This window comes from Dermacentor variabilis, chromosome 8 (assembly GCF_050947875.1).
Source record: "Dermacentor variabilis isolate Ectoservices chromosome 8, ASM5094787v1, whole genome shotgun sequence".
Classification (NCBI taxonomy): Eukaryota; Metazoa; Arthropoda; class Arachnida; order Ixodida; family Ixodidae; genus Dermacentor; species Dermacentor variabilis.
In genome coordinates, this window is record NC_134575.1 from 19,308,350 (window position 1) to 19,320,572 (window position 12,223).

The 12,223-nt window shown below is 48.5% G+C and overlaps 2 protein-coding genes across 2 annotated transcripts in view; one reads left to right on the plus strand and one right to left on the minus strand.

The window, feature by feature from the left end:
- The window catches only part of LOC142589761 (uncharacterized), a 44,851-nt gene that overhangs the window by 9,897 nt on the left and 22,731 nt on the right, over positions 1-12,223 (minus strand). The window lies entirely within an intron of this gene.
- LOC142591311 (guanylate cyclase 32E) overlaps positions 1-12,223 on the plus strand; it is a 29,659-nt gene that overhangs the window by 4 nt on the left and 17,432 nt on the right. The window contains exons 1-9 of the mRNA XM_075703637.1: positions 1-405; positions 1,373-1,570; positions 3,635-3,932; positions 6,013-6,159; positions 7,429-7,604; positions 8,747-8,882; positions 9,316-9,473; positions 10,543-10,633; positions 10,877-10,949. The exon at positions 1-405 is cut by the window's left edge and continues 4 nt beyond it. Coding sequence (XP_075559752.1) covers positions 226-405; positions 1,373-1,570; positions 3,635-3,932; positions 6,013-6,159; positions 7,429-7,604; positions 8,747-8,882; positions 9,316-9,473; positions 10,543-10,633; positions 10,877-10,949 — 1,457 coding nt within the window. The 5' untranslated portion in view covers positions 1-225. The remainder of the gene's footprint in view (positions 406-1,372; positions 1,571-3,634; positions 3,933-6,012; positions 6,160-7,428; positions 7,605-8,746; positions 8,883-9,315; positions 9,474-10,542; positions 10,634-10,876; positions 10,950-12,223) is intronic.

A 12,223-nucleotide genomic window follows, 5' to 3' on the forward strand; every position in this document is an offset into this window, starting at 1 on the left:
GCTTCGTACAATAGGCTTGACCGGTCGGCCCCTTGAAAAAAAAATACCTTCAAGCTGCAGTTATTGTTGAGCTCTTATAGAAGCATTCGGCGAGCAGCACTGCTTCTTTTTCAGCGTGAAACTTCTAGACTTAAATCGAGGATACATCGAGGAAGCAATGTAAAGGGAAGTTGTAGCGTCGGTCTGTCCTGTCGTGTTCGAGCAGAACTGAGCGATCGGCCAAAGATGTTCGAGAGAGCTATCGCTGTTCTTCTTGTCTTTCTATCTCGGCGATCTGCGTACACGAGAACGAACGAAACGCTCATCCTCGGCTACCTGACGGGATCCCAGCGGCTTCCCGGTGACCGGAGCTACCGACGTCCAGGACTGGCTATTTCTGGTGCTCTCACATTGGCAGTCGATAAGGTAACGTGACACTGAACACCTCGCCTTCCCACTCTTGAGTTCATGCACCTGACTTGTAAGAACGCTCGCATGCATAACCTCGCTTGCTTTTATATAGTGTTTTGGCTCCGTCGCACGATGTATCTGTGTGTTTGTGCATGAACTATGCCACGCCTCATTCTAGTATAGACAGCGTGACACTGCTGCGTGGATGTTCAAGACATGTTCACACACACGCACACACACACAGATAAAAACATTCTCAAGCTAGAACTGCTCACCGTAAGAGCAAATGCCAGTTGATCCCGATGTCAGACATATTCTTAGCGATAACGGGAACCTATCGAACAGGGAACCTTTGTAAAAGGGTGTGCCTTAACATGACACTTAGAACGTTTGGCGGCTTTTGCAACTGTTAGAACAGTTCAATAAAGTGCATAATCGAGCAGGATATTTGTCTTTCACTGATATTTACGACACCATATACGCAGGGATCGAAAACTCACCCTGAGCGCAATTCATACCTTTGATGCGCTACGCAATCCTAATAGTTCTCCAGAGTTGGAGAGCACGAGGAACAAACTCTGTGCACTTGTGTACTATAGCGATGCGGGCGGCGCTACAGCAGACATATACCTAACAGGGAGTGAACAGTGTCTGAACAGCACTGAACCAGAGGGCTCAGTCTGTCAAAAGTTCCGAAGCCGCAGCTGAAGTTTCCCGGACCATCTGCCATATAGACAAGCAGAAGAGTTTGACGTCTCGGAGGTAAATCATGGAGGTAGTTTATTACTTTTTTTGTTGTTCAGCGAGGACACTCATGTAAAAAATACGCATTCTCAACACGTCGTGGTTAAGCCATCATCATCACCGCTGCCACCATCCCATATGTTTTCGTACTTCGCAAAATATTATGCGCATATACTCGCAATGCTAAATCTCTGTGAATGGTCTATAATCTATAGCGCCACTCGCGGTGTAAATGCAGGTCAACCTGCGGGCTCCGCTGTCGGGCGGCCTCCGCCTGGGCGTGCTCGTCGCCGAGACCTTTGGCCGAGAGCGGCACAGCGTGCTGCAGACGGCGCGCCTCTGGCGCCAGAACGTTTCGGCTTTCATCGGGCCCCAGGAGACCTGCATCCACGAGGCCTACCTCGCCGCCGCCCTCAACCTGCCCATGGTGTCCTACGTGCGTGCTCTATAGCTGCGCAGACCGCAGATCCCTTCATCGAGTGTCTTTGACTGTTCGTGAACGGTACTGCTGTTTACGGAATACCCGTGCCATCGGGGACGCGGACGAGAGCAGCAATGCTGGTGACGCCATCGTTAGGCGCTGGCGTGAACTACAGCACAGAAAACAGCCTCTAAGCCTGGTATCGGAGGCTATATGTTTAGTAGTGCAGTTGCAAGTACCGCGTTCCATTTATCTGCTGGCGCAAATGCGTAGGCTGCAAGAATAACTAGCGTTTATTGGATTTGCTTTGTGGCGATAGAAAATATATCGACTCTCCGGGCGCATTTCCGCCGTCGGCGTCTCCGTGATATTCCGTGCAAAGTCCACGTGCGATAACATCGCGGCCGCGAGCCGTAGGGTGTGGGGCGAGGGAAAGCGTGCAAGGGCGAGCCGAGAAATATGGTGACTCGATCTCGTGCGTACAATGGAGGAAGGCTGGGACCATGTGCGCCGTCTTCCATCGCGCGCAAGGCAGCAGGAGAGGGTCAGGGGGGAGAGGGGGTTCTGCTTTGGCGGCGGCTGCGTATGGCACGGCCTAGCGCGGCCGCTCGGGCCCTATCTCAAAAGCGATCTGCGATGGGCACAGAGTCTAGGCGCAACGACCTCTGATGGCTTCGTGTGCGCGATGTTCGCGCCACTTAGTTCGCGTTGAAGCGAGAGGCAGCACGAAGGGCAATTCGCTCGCTGCTGCTGCCACTTTTCCTCATGCCAGCGTTTTGAAAGGGAGTGTCCGCTGCCATCGAGTAAGACGTGTTCACGTTTGTCTGTGCGCGTGTGACACCATGGTTCTTAATTTAGTTAGTAAGCGAATATTTACGAGTTTGTACGGCCCATAAAACTACTATCCTTACTTCTTATAACTGTCTATTAATTTGCTGTCGCAATCGATGCTTCTCGTAAAACTGCGATATTTTTCTTCTCTCTGCGAACAATAAGGACGACGCACATTGAATGCTTTCCCTAATGCGTTGAGGTCAAAGGCGTCACAAGACGCGCCGACATCAGCGTTGCTGCTGCTGTCTCTGCTGGTGTGGCATTCCGTAAACTGTAATACTTTCGCTTTGGCGCAGTCATAATGAGCATATACTCCACTTGTTGCGTGTTGCGAGAGCTCTCGAAACGGGAGTTGGATACGATACAGCTAACTCCTGCGAAATGTACTGCCAACAAGTCCCTTTTGTTCTTTTATAGTGTAGGAATCTTCGCTCAACTTTCAAAGGAAGGTTATTGACGCGGTACCTGTGTGCGCGTCGTACGGTGGCTATAAACGTATGTACAGCATTTGTGAAAACTAAACAAGGCCGCTGCGCGCATGATCGCAATTTGACAATACGCAACGTCGACCAGCCTCCTGTTGCATCCGTGCTACCCCAAAGATGGAGACAGGGATGCGAGCTCGTCGCCCTCAAGGCACCATGGAGTTCCTCGGAAGCGCGACACAAATCATCCAGGGCTCAGTACTTTGTAACGTTCCACCTCATTTTCCATTCTAGTTTCGTGATTACGCGCAAGTGCGAGTGGCCTATCCTAAAGCCCCCTCCACACTGCTACCGTCGCCGGGAGTTAAGCTGATGGAGGGGCTTTAGCTTGTCCCATCGTTAACTACGGCGCGGTGGCGTGCTAGCTACGTCCGAGCCCACGACGAAGGACGGAAAGAATAGGAAATAGAGGATCGTTAGAATAGGACCCCAGGGATCGTCAGTTCTCATGCTTCATTTGGCTTCGTTTATTTTGACAAAGACTTACATCGCAGTTTTGCTTGGGGCGATGAAGATTGAAATAATAAGAAAATTAAACCAATCGTTAGAGTATAGGACCCCGGGGATCGTCAGTGCTCATGCTTTAATTGGCTTCGTTTCTTTTGACAAAGACTGTACATCGTAGTTTTGCTTGGGGCGATGAAGATCGAAAGAATAGGAGAATTAATTAAACGGATCGTTAGAGCATAGGACCCTGGGGCTCGTCAGTGCTCATGCTTTAATTGGCTTCGTTTCTTTTGACAAAGACTGTACATCGCAGTTTTGCCTGGGCCGCGAGACCTCGGACAAGCAGCGCTTCCCGACTTTCGCTCGCACGCGTCCGCCCGAGACGCACATCTCCAAGTCGGTGTCCGCGCTGCTTGCCCACTTCGGTTGGCGACAGGTGGCGCTGTTCTACGCCTCGCGGCTGGGTCACGTGGCCGACGGCGTCATGTCGACGCTGACGTCGCACGGCGTCCGGCTGCGTCACGTGAGCTCGTGGAACGAGACCTACCACTACGGCTACGGACCGAGTCCGTTCGAGACGATGCTCAAGGACGCTGCGCCAAAGGCGAGAGGTGGGCCCCACAGCCATCACTGTATGCGCGGCGGACATGTCCTGAACTGTGCGGTATTGTGCACAGGGTGTTTTTCTCGTTTCAGTTGCACCAAGTCTTTTTTTAACTTCTTTGTAATGTATAGTGCAATTTTAATGCATGCAGTTTATTTGTTTGAATAGTCTTGTATAAATTATTCAGAAATAGTAATGTTCCCTTTGTTAATTGACAAGAATTACCAAACGACTTTAAAATAATTATTTACTTTAGAACACATACCGTAATTACGCTAATAAACCTAATGTGTGCTGAAACAATGTCCGCGGACTAAGACTATAGTATTAGTTTCAGTACACCAGCCTCCAAAAATCCCGAAACGTGCAATGTGATATATGGGCGTCTCCTACATGTATTGTACAACGAACAGAGAGTTACATATCGAAGATGGGCACGTCCGGACTGTGATGCATTATTTAGCTCATCACGTGGTGAGATGGTGGCAAGCTGGACAGTGAAAATAGAGTTAGGTGTCATGCACATGACGTCATCTAGGTCGCAAATGTTGTACAGCCAGCGCAGTGAAAAGCTGCGCGTTATGTGATCTGATTCGCCTATCGCGAGCAGGGCGAATATAACTGCAAAATGGCGTACGTGACGTCACGTGAATGCTCAACTGGCACACATGACGCGCATGGATGGCATAGAACGGTCACTCTACGGAGCATAGTCTCAGAGGTCTTGAGGCAATGTTTCGCGAGGCCTATGGTAGCAAGTGCTAGTCGCTGCATTTAGTCACAAGACCTACTCTTGCGGATAGGTCTTGTCCATGCGCCTCACAGCGCGATTCTTTTAGATATTAGTACACTTTGCTTTAACGTTCCGCTCTAAAAAAAAGTTTGTACCCTTAAGTGCATATCTTTTGTCCTCAAACAATAACCATCATCCGTCTTGCTTGCGCTTTGTTTTCTAACTTTGCACTTGCTATACTTTCCTGTCGAGAATGCTGTGTCATGCTGATAATGCGCATGCCATTTGGGACCTGAAAGCACCGAGTGCGCAGCGCTAATGCAAAAAAGAAAAAGAATAAAGAAAGTCCGCATAATAGATGACGACTAGCGTTCGTAGACGAGAGAAAACCCTAAATTGTGTAAGCTTTTGCTTACAGTGCAGCGCTCCATTGTTACGGATACGGTTTACGACTTCTGTCAGCTTAGCGCGGCGTTTGCTATATGGCAGGGGTTCCCCAACTCGGTTCCGCGAACGACATCTTAAGCTTCCGCGAGCGGCCAAAAACCATCGAATCCTACCCCATCCCCCTTTCGGTAGGTATTGACATCAGAGCTGAAATTTCGCAATTAAAACCACCGCATCCTCACCTCGGTAGTCTTCGCAAGAAACGTCATCATGGTCACGGCGTTCAAGGCGAATCATATAGTGCTTATACTGCTTAAATGATTCGATTGTTTGTGCACTTCTTTTGTTATCATTTTTAACCCGTTGAATTCAGTCATCGCAAACAATCATCGCGAGACCGTGCAAGCACAACGGTTGGAAAAACAAGTGAAGGGGAGGTGGGGGGTCATCGTACTTTGGGAAGGTGCAGGTGGGGTTCTACGAGGCCAGAAAGTTTGGCAACCCCTGCGACATGGTACGAATAGTTTGCACAGACGTCATCGCGGCCGCCATTTATGAGTACTAGCACGTCGAGGAGCGGCGTTAAGCAAGCAACGGGACAGGACGAGAGCACGACAGACGCGTCTTGCATCGAACGACAAAGCGATAACAGTGATAAACCGGTGGAAGAACAGTCGTCGTCAAAAAGCAAAACAGTGCGCTCGTGGTGCTACGGTGCCCTGACGTCGTCGTGGCGGCCATGTTTGGGTACTAGCACGGTGAGAGCTGCGTCAGGGACGTCACGTGAAAACTGTCTATAAGCCGCGGTGCGTTCGAGCTCGGTGGACGTCGCTTAACCACAGCACGTGTAAAGTATAGGCAGGTTGCCGAAGCGGCCATGGTGACTTTAGAGCGGCATTCGGTTTGCAAACAAGGAAAAAAATGCATTCTTCAGTTGTGCAGCGCGTGGGATGGCCGGTACGTGCAGTGTTCATCGTGCTGGGCCAGTACTTCGAGCACATCGGCCTCATGGCGAGCCTGGAAGCCCGCGGACTGCTGCAAGGCGGAGAGTACTTCGTCGTCGGCGTCGACGTCCAGCAGTACGACGTCGAAGGGCCCACTCGTTACCTTACTGGTCAGTTTTTATCGCGCGTAGGAAAACTGTGAGTCTGTTCTTTTTATTTGCCCAGAACCCCATTATGTAATGATTCTTTTTTTCATTATTGTTCATTTCTTATCACCCGTTCTAGCGTAGGACCGATATTGGCAATAACGAACGCCCGGATCAAGTCACTGACAATCGAAGGGCGCAAAAGAGCCTAAACTGAAAAGAATATTTAACAATAGTGGCTTATCAGTTTATCAGAATCTACGAAGGCACTGCTTTAAGGGCGCTGCAAAACAGAATGGCTTAAAAGAATAATAATGAGCATGTCAGACAAGACATCAACGTAAGACAAGACAGTGGTTTGCCCCCCGCACAAAGTGGAAGATACACGTAGCATTAGACAACCGCAGGTGAATACATACCCAGATTTGGGTAGGTTGCATCTCACAAATCTGAATGAATCTACAATGTCTGTGGTGCGAGTCTAGAGCGACGCTGGAGCACGTAACATGGGAATGCTATAGCAAGCCATCGGAGACACAATCACCCCTGATACTCACGATGTTGGGGGAGCCTTGAGAGACCGTCCTCGCCCGAGCTGACCTGGAGACCCAAAGTACTCTCTAGACCAAGCAGTGCCAACAGCAGTGGTCACTGGAGTCCTGGAATGGGGAACCTACCCTTGACATTTTCCCCCTCATTGTTTGAATGAGTAAAGGCAAGGCGCAAAAGACCAGGGCTAAAGAAGTGGCACCGGTCCTGTCGTTTGTGCCCTTCTTCAGTCCTGGTCTTTTGCACCTTGCCTTTACTCATTCAAGCATGAACCAACTAGCCCAAGCAAGAGTTTTACTTCCCCCTCATAATATTTCTTGAATTCAATAAACGTTTATCCATCCATCCATCCATCCATCCATCCATCCATCCATCCATCCATCCATCCATCCATCCATCCATCCATCCGTCCATCCATCCATCCATCCATCCATCCATCCTTCCATCCATCCATCCATCCATCCATCCATCCATCCATCCATCCATCCATCCATCCATCCATCCATCCATCAAGCTTGGGCTCCAGCAACAAGCTTGGGCTTGTTGGTGATTCATTGGCAAAAGGACAGCGCAAAAAAGAAGCACGTGAGAGAATGACACGCACACAGCGCTGTGTGGATGTCGCTCTCTCGTGTCCTTGTCTTTTTTGCACTGTGTCCTTTTCCCAGTTCATCTCGTGTTTAGGTGGCCTCCCGGTCCTCGAAGGTACAGTAACGGGGACAACGTTCCTCTTCTTCGCGGTAGGTCTATTCCGAGAGGAACCGGACCCTTCCGTGGTGCGCGCCTACCGCTCCTACCTCGGCATCGTGGGTTCTCCGGCCTCGGGATTCGAGGAGTTTTCAGTGGCCGTCAACGAGTACATGCAGAGGCCGCCATTCAACATCGTCAACGCCGCCGACACCATCGGAGGCAGGAAGAAGGTCGGCCCTTCTAAATCCACAACTTCCGATAAGCTGCGAGATGTGTTGTGTTGTACCTTTCAAGAGCTCGGAAAGTTGATCGAGTCTGTATACGCATTCGCTACTGGAATTGAGAAAACTCAGCGCGGAAAAATTAACGCGGACAATGGGGCGGAGAAAAAGACCGCGTAGCATTTGCCTTGTCCTTTACTAAGCTCTTTTTTCCCCGTTCTTTCTCGCACTGGTTCCTTCTTTTTTTTTCGTTTCAGCCATGTATACCTTTATAGCGGGAACACGGCTTAACGAAGGGCTGTATGCATTCATCATCTGTCTCTAACAAAACTGAAAGCTGGCCGAGGTGATATGTATATTAATGGCGGAAAAACGGCGCAAAAATTCAGATAGGGATGCAAAAACGGCTCTATCGTTCTGTTCCCTCTTGAGCAAGTGTCTTAATTACTGCCTTGTTTCCCCACTCTGAACGTCTCCAGTACTGTTCTCGCGTAACTTAAAGAAAAAAATGGATTCAGATATATAGGTCGGCAGATTACGCTGATCTTCTTGTTCATTTGTTTACTAGATAATCCTTGTGGCAAATTCCCCCCAATTAAACAGGAAAAACATTACCTCGATCCGCTTTTAGGCTATTAGTAGAGCCAGATGATGAATGCAGCCCTTGGGCTAGCTGTGTTCCCGCCATAAAGGTATACATGGCTGAATCTTTTCTTTCATTGAGACAGAAACACCTTTGCTAATTACTCTCAGCTCGAGTCGTCACTGTCGAAGCCAGCCTAGGTCTCAGGCTGGTAAGATATCATGGTAAGATGGTAAGATATATGAGAGTGTTTTGTGTGGATATCAATCGGAGATGGCAGCAGTGTCACGTAGAGTTGTCGAGGTGGGGCTGCTGCAGCTCTTCCACGAGTAGATAAGAATGAGGATTGGACGTGGAATACACCCTACCACCAATTCCTCGTGTAGCTTTATGACGACCTCCCACAACGTGAGACATACCGCGGCGCAGTCGCAACCAGCACAGTCACGATTTCTCTCCGGGAATCTTGCGTTGTCGCGTATATTAAAAAAAAAGCTTTGGAAGAAGTGCGTCGCTCTCTGTGTATGCACTTCGGCACTACCAGAGACCCGATGTCGATGCGGCGCAGATTCCGTCGGAGGGCGCCTACCTGTACGACGCCGTCATGGTGTACGCGAGGGCCGTCAACGCCTGCGTCGAGCATGGGGGCGACTTCCGAAACGGCAAGCACCTGTTCGAGCACATGCGGGGACGGTCCTACCACAGTGAGTGAAGCACACGCTTTCGCGGAATCCATTTGCGACCCTTCTGTAGGCGGCAGTGTCTGCGACTCCTAACGAAAGAGTACCGTGGGAGTGTTATTGGAAAGATTTAGATTAGGGGACGCAAACCGCTTGCGTACGCAAGAACTAGGGGCCACGGTACTGCGCATGCGCAATACCGTGGCCCCTAGTCCTTGCGTACGCAAGCCGCTTGCGGCACCTAATGTAAAGCTATCCAGTATCCTCAGCGCGCATGCAGCTGTCCCAGAAACACACCCCAGGCTATCGTCAGGCGGCCTATAATTTCATCAATAGCGCAATGAAATGAAATAAAATTAACACGGTTTCATAGGTGCCGCTTTTTTTTCTTTCCTAACGAACTGTAACAGATAGAATCGATAATCGATCCCTGTGGGCTGCCTGTAATATTTTACAGGCGCCATGGGATACATGGTGCGGATGGACGACAACGGTGATGCCGAGGGCAACTACACTCTGATTGCGCGCAAGAAATCGGGCGGCCACATGGGAGGCGCGTTCGGCCTCTTTCCCGTGGGAGTCTTCGAACTCTCCGGCAATGGATCGGCCCTGCCGGTAAGAGAAGCTCGCCGAGTTCAAAAAAAAAAAAAAAGAAAAGAAAGAGAGCGTGTTATCGCGCTGATTGGTTCATTGTTTGCATGTTTAAATAAGCGCCCATTTTGAACGAAGGGTAAAATGTATGGACATCAAAGAACACTAAATCAAAGAAACAGAAGACACCAGTCTCATATACAGGGTGTCCCGGCTAACTTTAGCCAGAGTTTAAACATATGCGAATGCCGCGTAACTGGACAGAACCGAGGTATAATGTTGTTTGCCGTCGCTTGGAGAGACTCAGATTATTTCTTTTCGTTCCGTCTGATTAGATAATTAGTCATAATTGATTAACTTCTCAGATATTATAATTAGATGAAAAGTGTCAATGAGAGAATTGAAGAGCGACATGAACTCCCGATACAGCTTTCCGTTGCTCAATACGTGCTACATAAAAGTGTTTTTCCGAGCGTGAAAGCAGCCCGAAAATACATACATGCAAAGTGCCTAGAGCGGCCAACTTTTCGAGATAACAGGTGAAAAACACATGGGTTGTGAAACCATGGCTGGAAAAAATTTTCGACTTGACCGTAATTTAGAGATATCATAGTGCGAGTTAACAAAGTTTTACTGTAATTTGTTAGCGCTATCAAAGCTACGCCTTTCGGACATAACTGTGACATTTCTTGTTTTCTCTCAGCTGTTGAGAAATTTCTTCTTTTTTTTTCGAGGCGATTTTCTTGCTAAGTTCATAGTACATTGCATAATTTTTCCGCTCCTTTAATCGTCCTCAATTATTTTCGTTGTTTTCTAGTCATAAGTTAATCTCTCTTGTTCCAGTTCCATCCGACTATTGCCGAATCTGCCATAAATGGTGTTCACCGTCAGTATAGAGGGAAGCCAAACCAGAACAACTACTTTTACTGGCTCCTTCGTTTCACCTTCATTCAACATGGGCGTTTATTCCAACCCACAGACTCCTTGAGCTGAAATAACGGACGGGTCACTTCTTTTCCCCGACGTGTGTTCGCAGTTTGGTCTTATCCGAAATCGTATTTTATTTTATTTCTTATTTTCTTCTTCGTCGAAGGTCTTGAAGCTCTTCGACACAATTGAATGGATCAAGGGAGCACCTCCAAGGGACGAACCTCCATGTGGCTTCAGCGGAGAGAAGTGTATCTGTACGTTCAGAAAGGCAGCAGTGTACCAACTATCGGTAACTTTCGTGTAATTGTGCTTGTTAACGGGATTTTCGCCCGCTGTAACATATGGTTACGTTGTTCGTAATCTTTGTTTTGCAACAAACACGGTTTTTCTGTCTTTTCTTTTGTTTTTTCGTTTCCTCTTCTTTTTTGCGGGGGGGAGGTACCTAAGTCGGTTTCAGCTGCACCTCCTTCTCTCTTTTTTACACGTGGACACGAAAGTGTGGAAGATTCTTGGCAGCATCTCCTGCGGCGTGCTTGTCCTTCTAACAATAGTCGCCTTCGCAGCCTACAGGTGAGTGTTCCTCATTTCGGTCCCGCAGTCAGAACCTTGTTCCAATTATACCTGACTAGTCATGCCCTTGCACAACTAATCGAAAGGCGGCAACCTTTGAAGTTGCTGCAACTACCACTAGATGCCAGTTTTATAACTTACAGCGCAATGAAGTTAGGCGTAACGTTAAAAAACGCAAAGAGAGCGGTGTGGGTCAGAAAGCAAACAGTGATAGCCGATATGCTAGTTCGTTCAAATTAAAAGAACGAAATGGGAGCTGGGCAGGCCATGTAACGAGTAGGGTAGACAACCGGTGGCCCGTTAGAGTTACAGAATGGGTGTCAATGGGAAGGAAGCGCAGTCGAAGACGGCAGAAAATTAGGTGGGGTTATGAAATTAGGAAATCTGTAGGCACAAGGTTGGAATCAGCTTGTGCGAAATAGTGATAATTGGAGATATTTGGGAGAAGCCTTCGTCCTATGGACATAAATGTAGGCTCATGATGGTGATGATGACAGTGAAACCAGGAAAAACGCCAACTATTTAAAAAAGAAGGTTTAACTGCAATTTCTTGTGTGAGGGTTAAATTTACGATATAGACTTCCTATTATTAGTAGAGAAAGGTGTAATGGGAAGCAGAGACAACGTGCCGCAAGCGGGATTCGAACCCGCGAGCTCCGCATGAGGCGCCTTAATTGTGCCTTGCCACATGAGCTGCGGCGGCGGCTGGCTCTTCGTCCAGCGATTTTGGCGCTTGTGCGCTCGTATTTATAACCTACCCCTAGAAGTGTTAGCCTATAGCGTCACCTGTGGTCATGGTGGCAGACGTGTCTTCTGGGCCAACGATTTATCGGCCGGGGGGGGGGGGGGGATCTACCAGAAGAAGAAAAGGTCTTGTGAGCTCTTAGGCTGACTTCGCAAGTACTCACACACCCGTGTGATTCCGTCAAGAAAATTCGCAATCTCGGACCGCACGTCGCCTTATGACCCAGATGTGCGCGTGCGCATGTATTGCGAAACATTGAAACGTGTGAAAAAGAACTGAATTCCAGAATATCACCTGTCCCCCGACGACTTTCTCTCGGCTTAGTCCACATACATGTGCATCCGTATTAGACAGGGTGTTTCAGCGAACACTATCAAAAATCTTTAACAGTTGCTTGTGGCAGATATCACAATTCTAGTGCGTGAGCTGGTCTACTCGAAGCGCCGGACAATACTTTCACAGAAAATTGAGACGCAAAACCGACGAATTAATAAAAATTCACTTATTATGATTGTAACTAATTACAGTA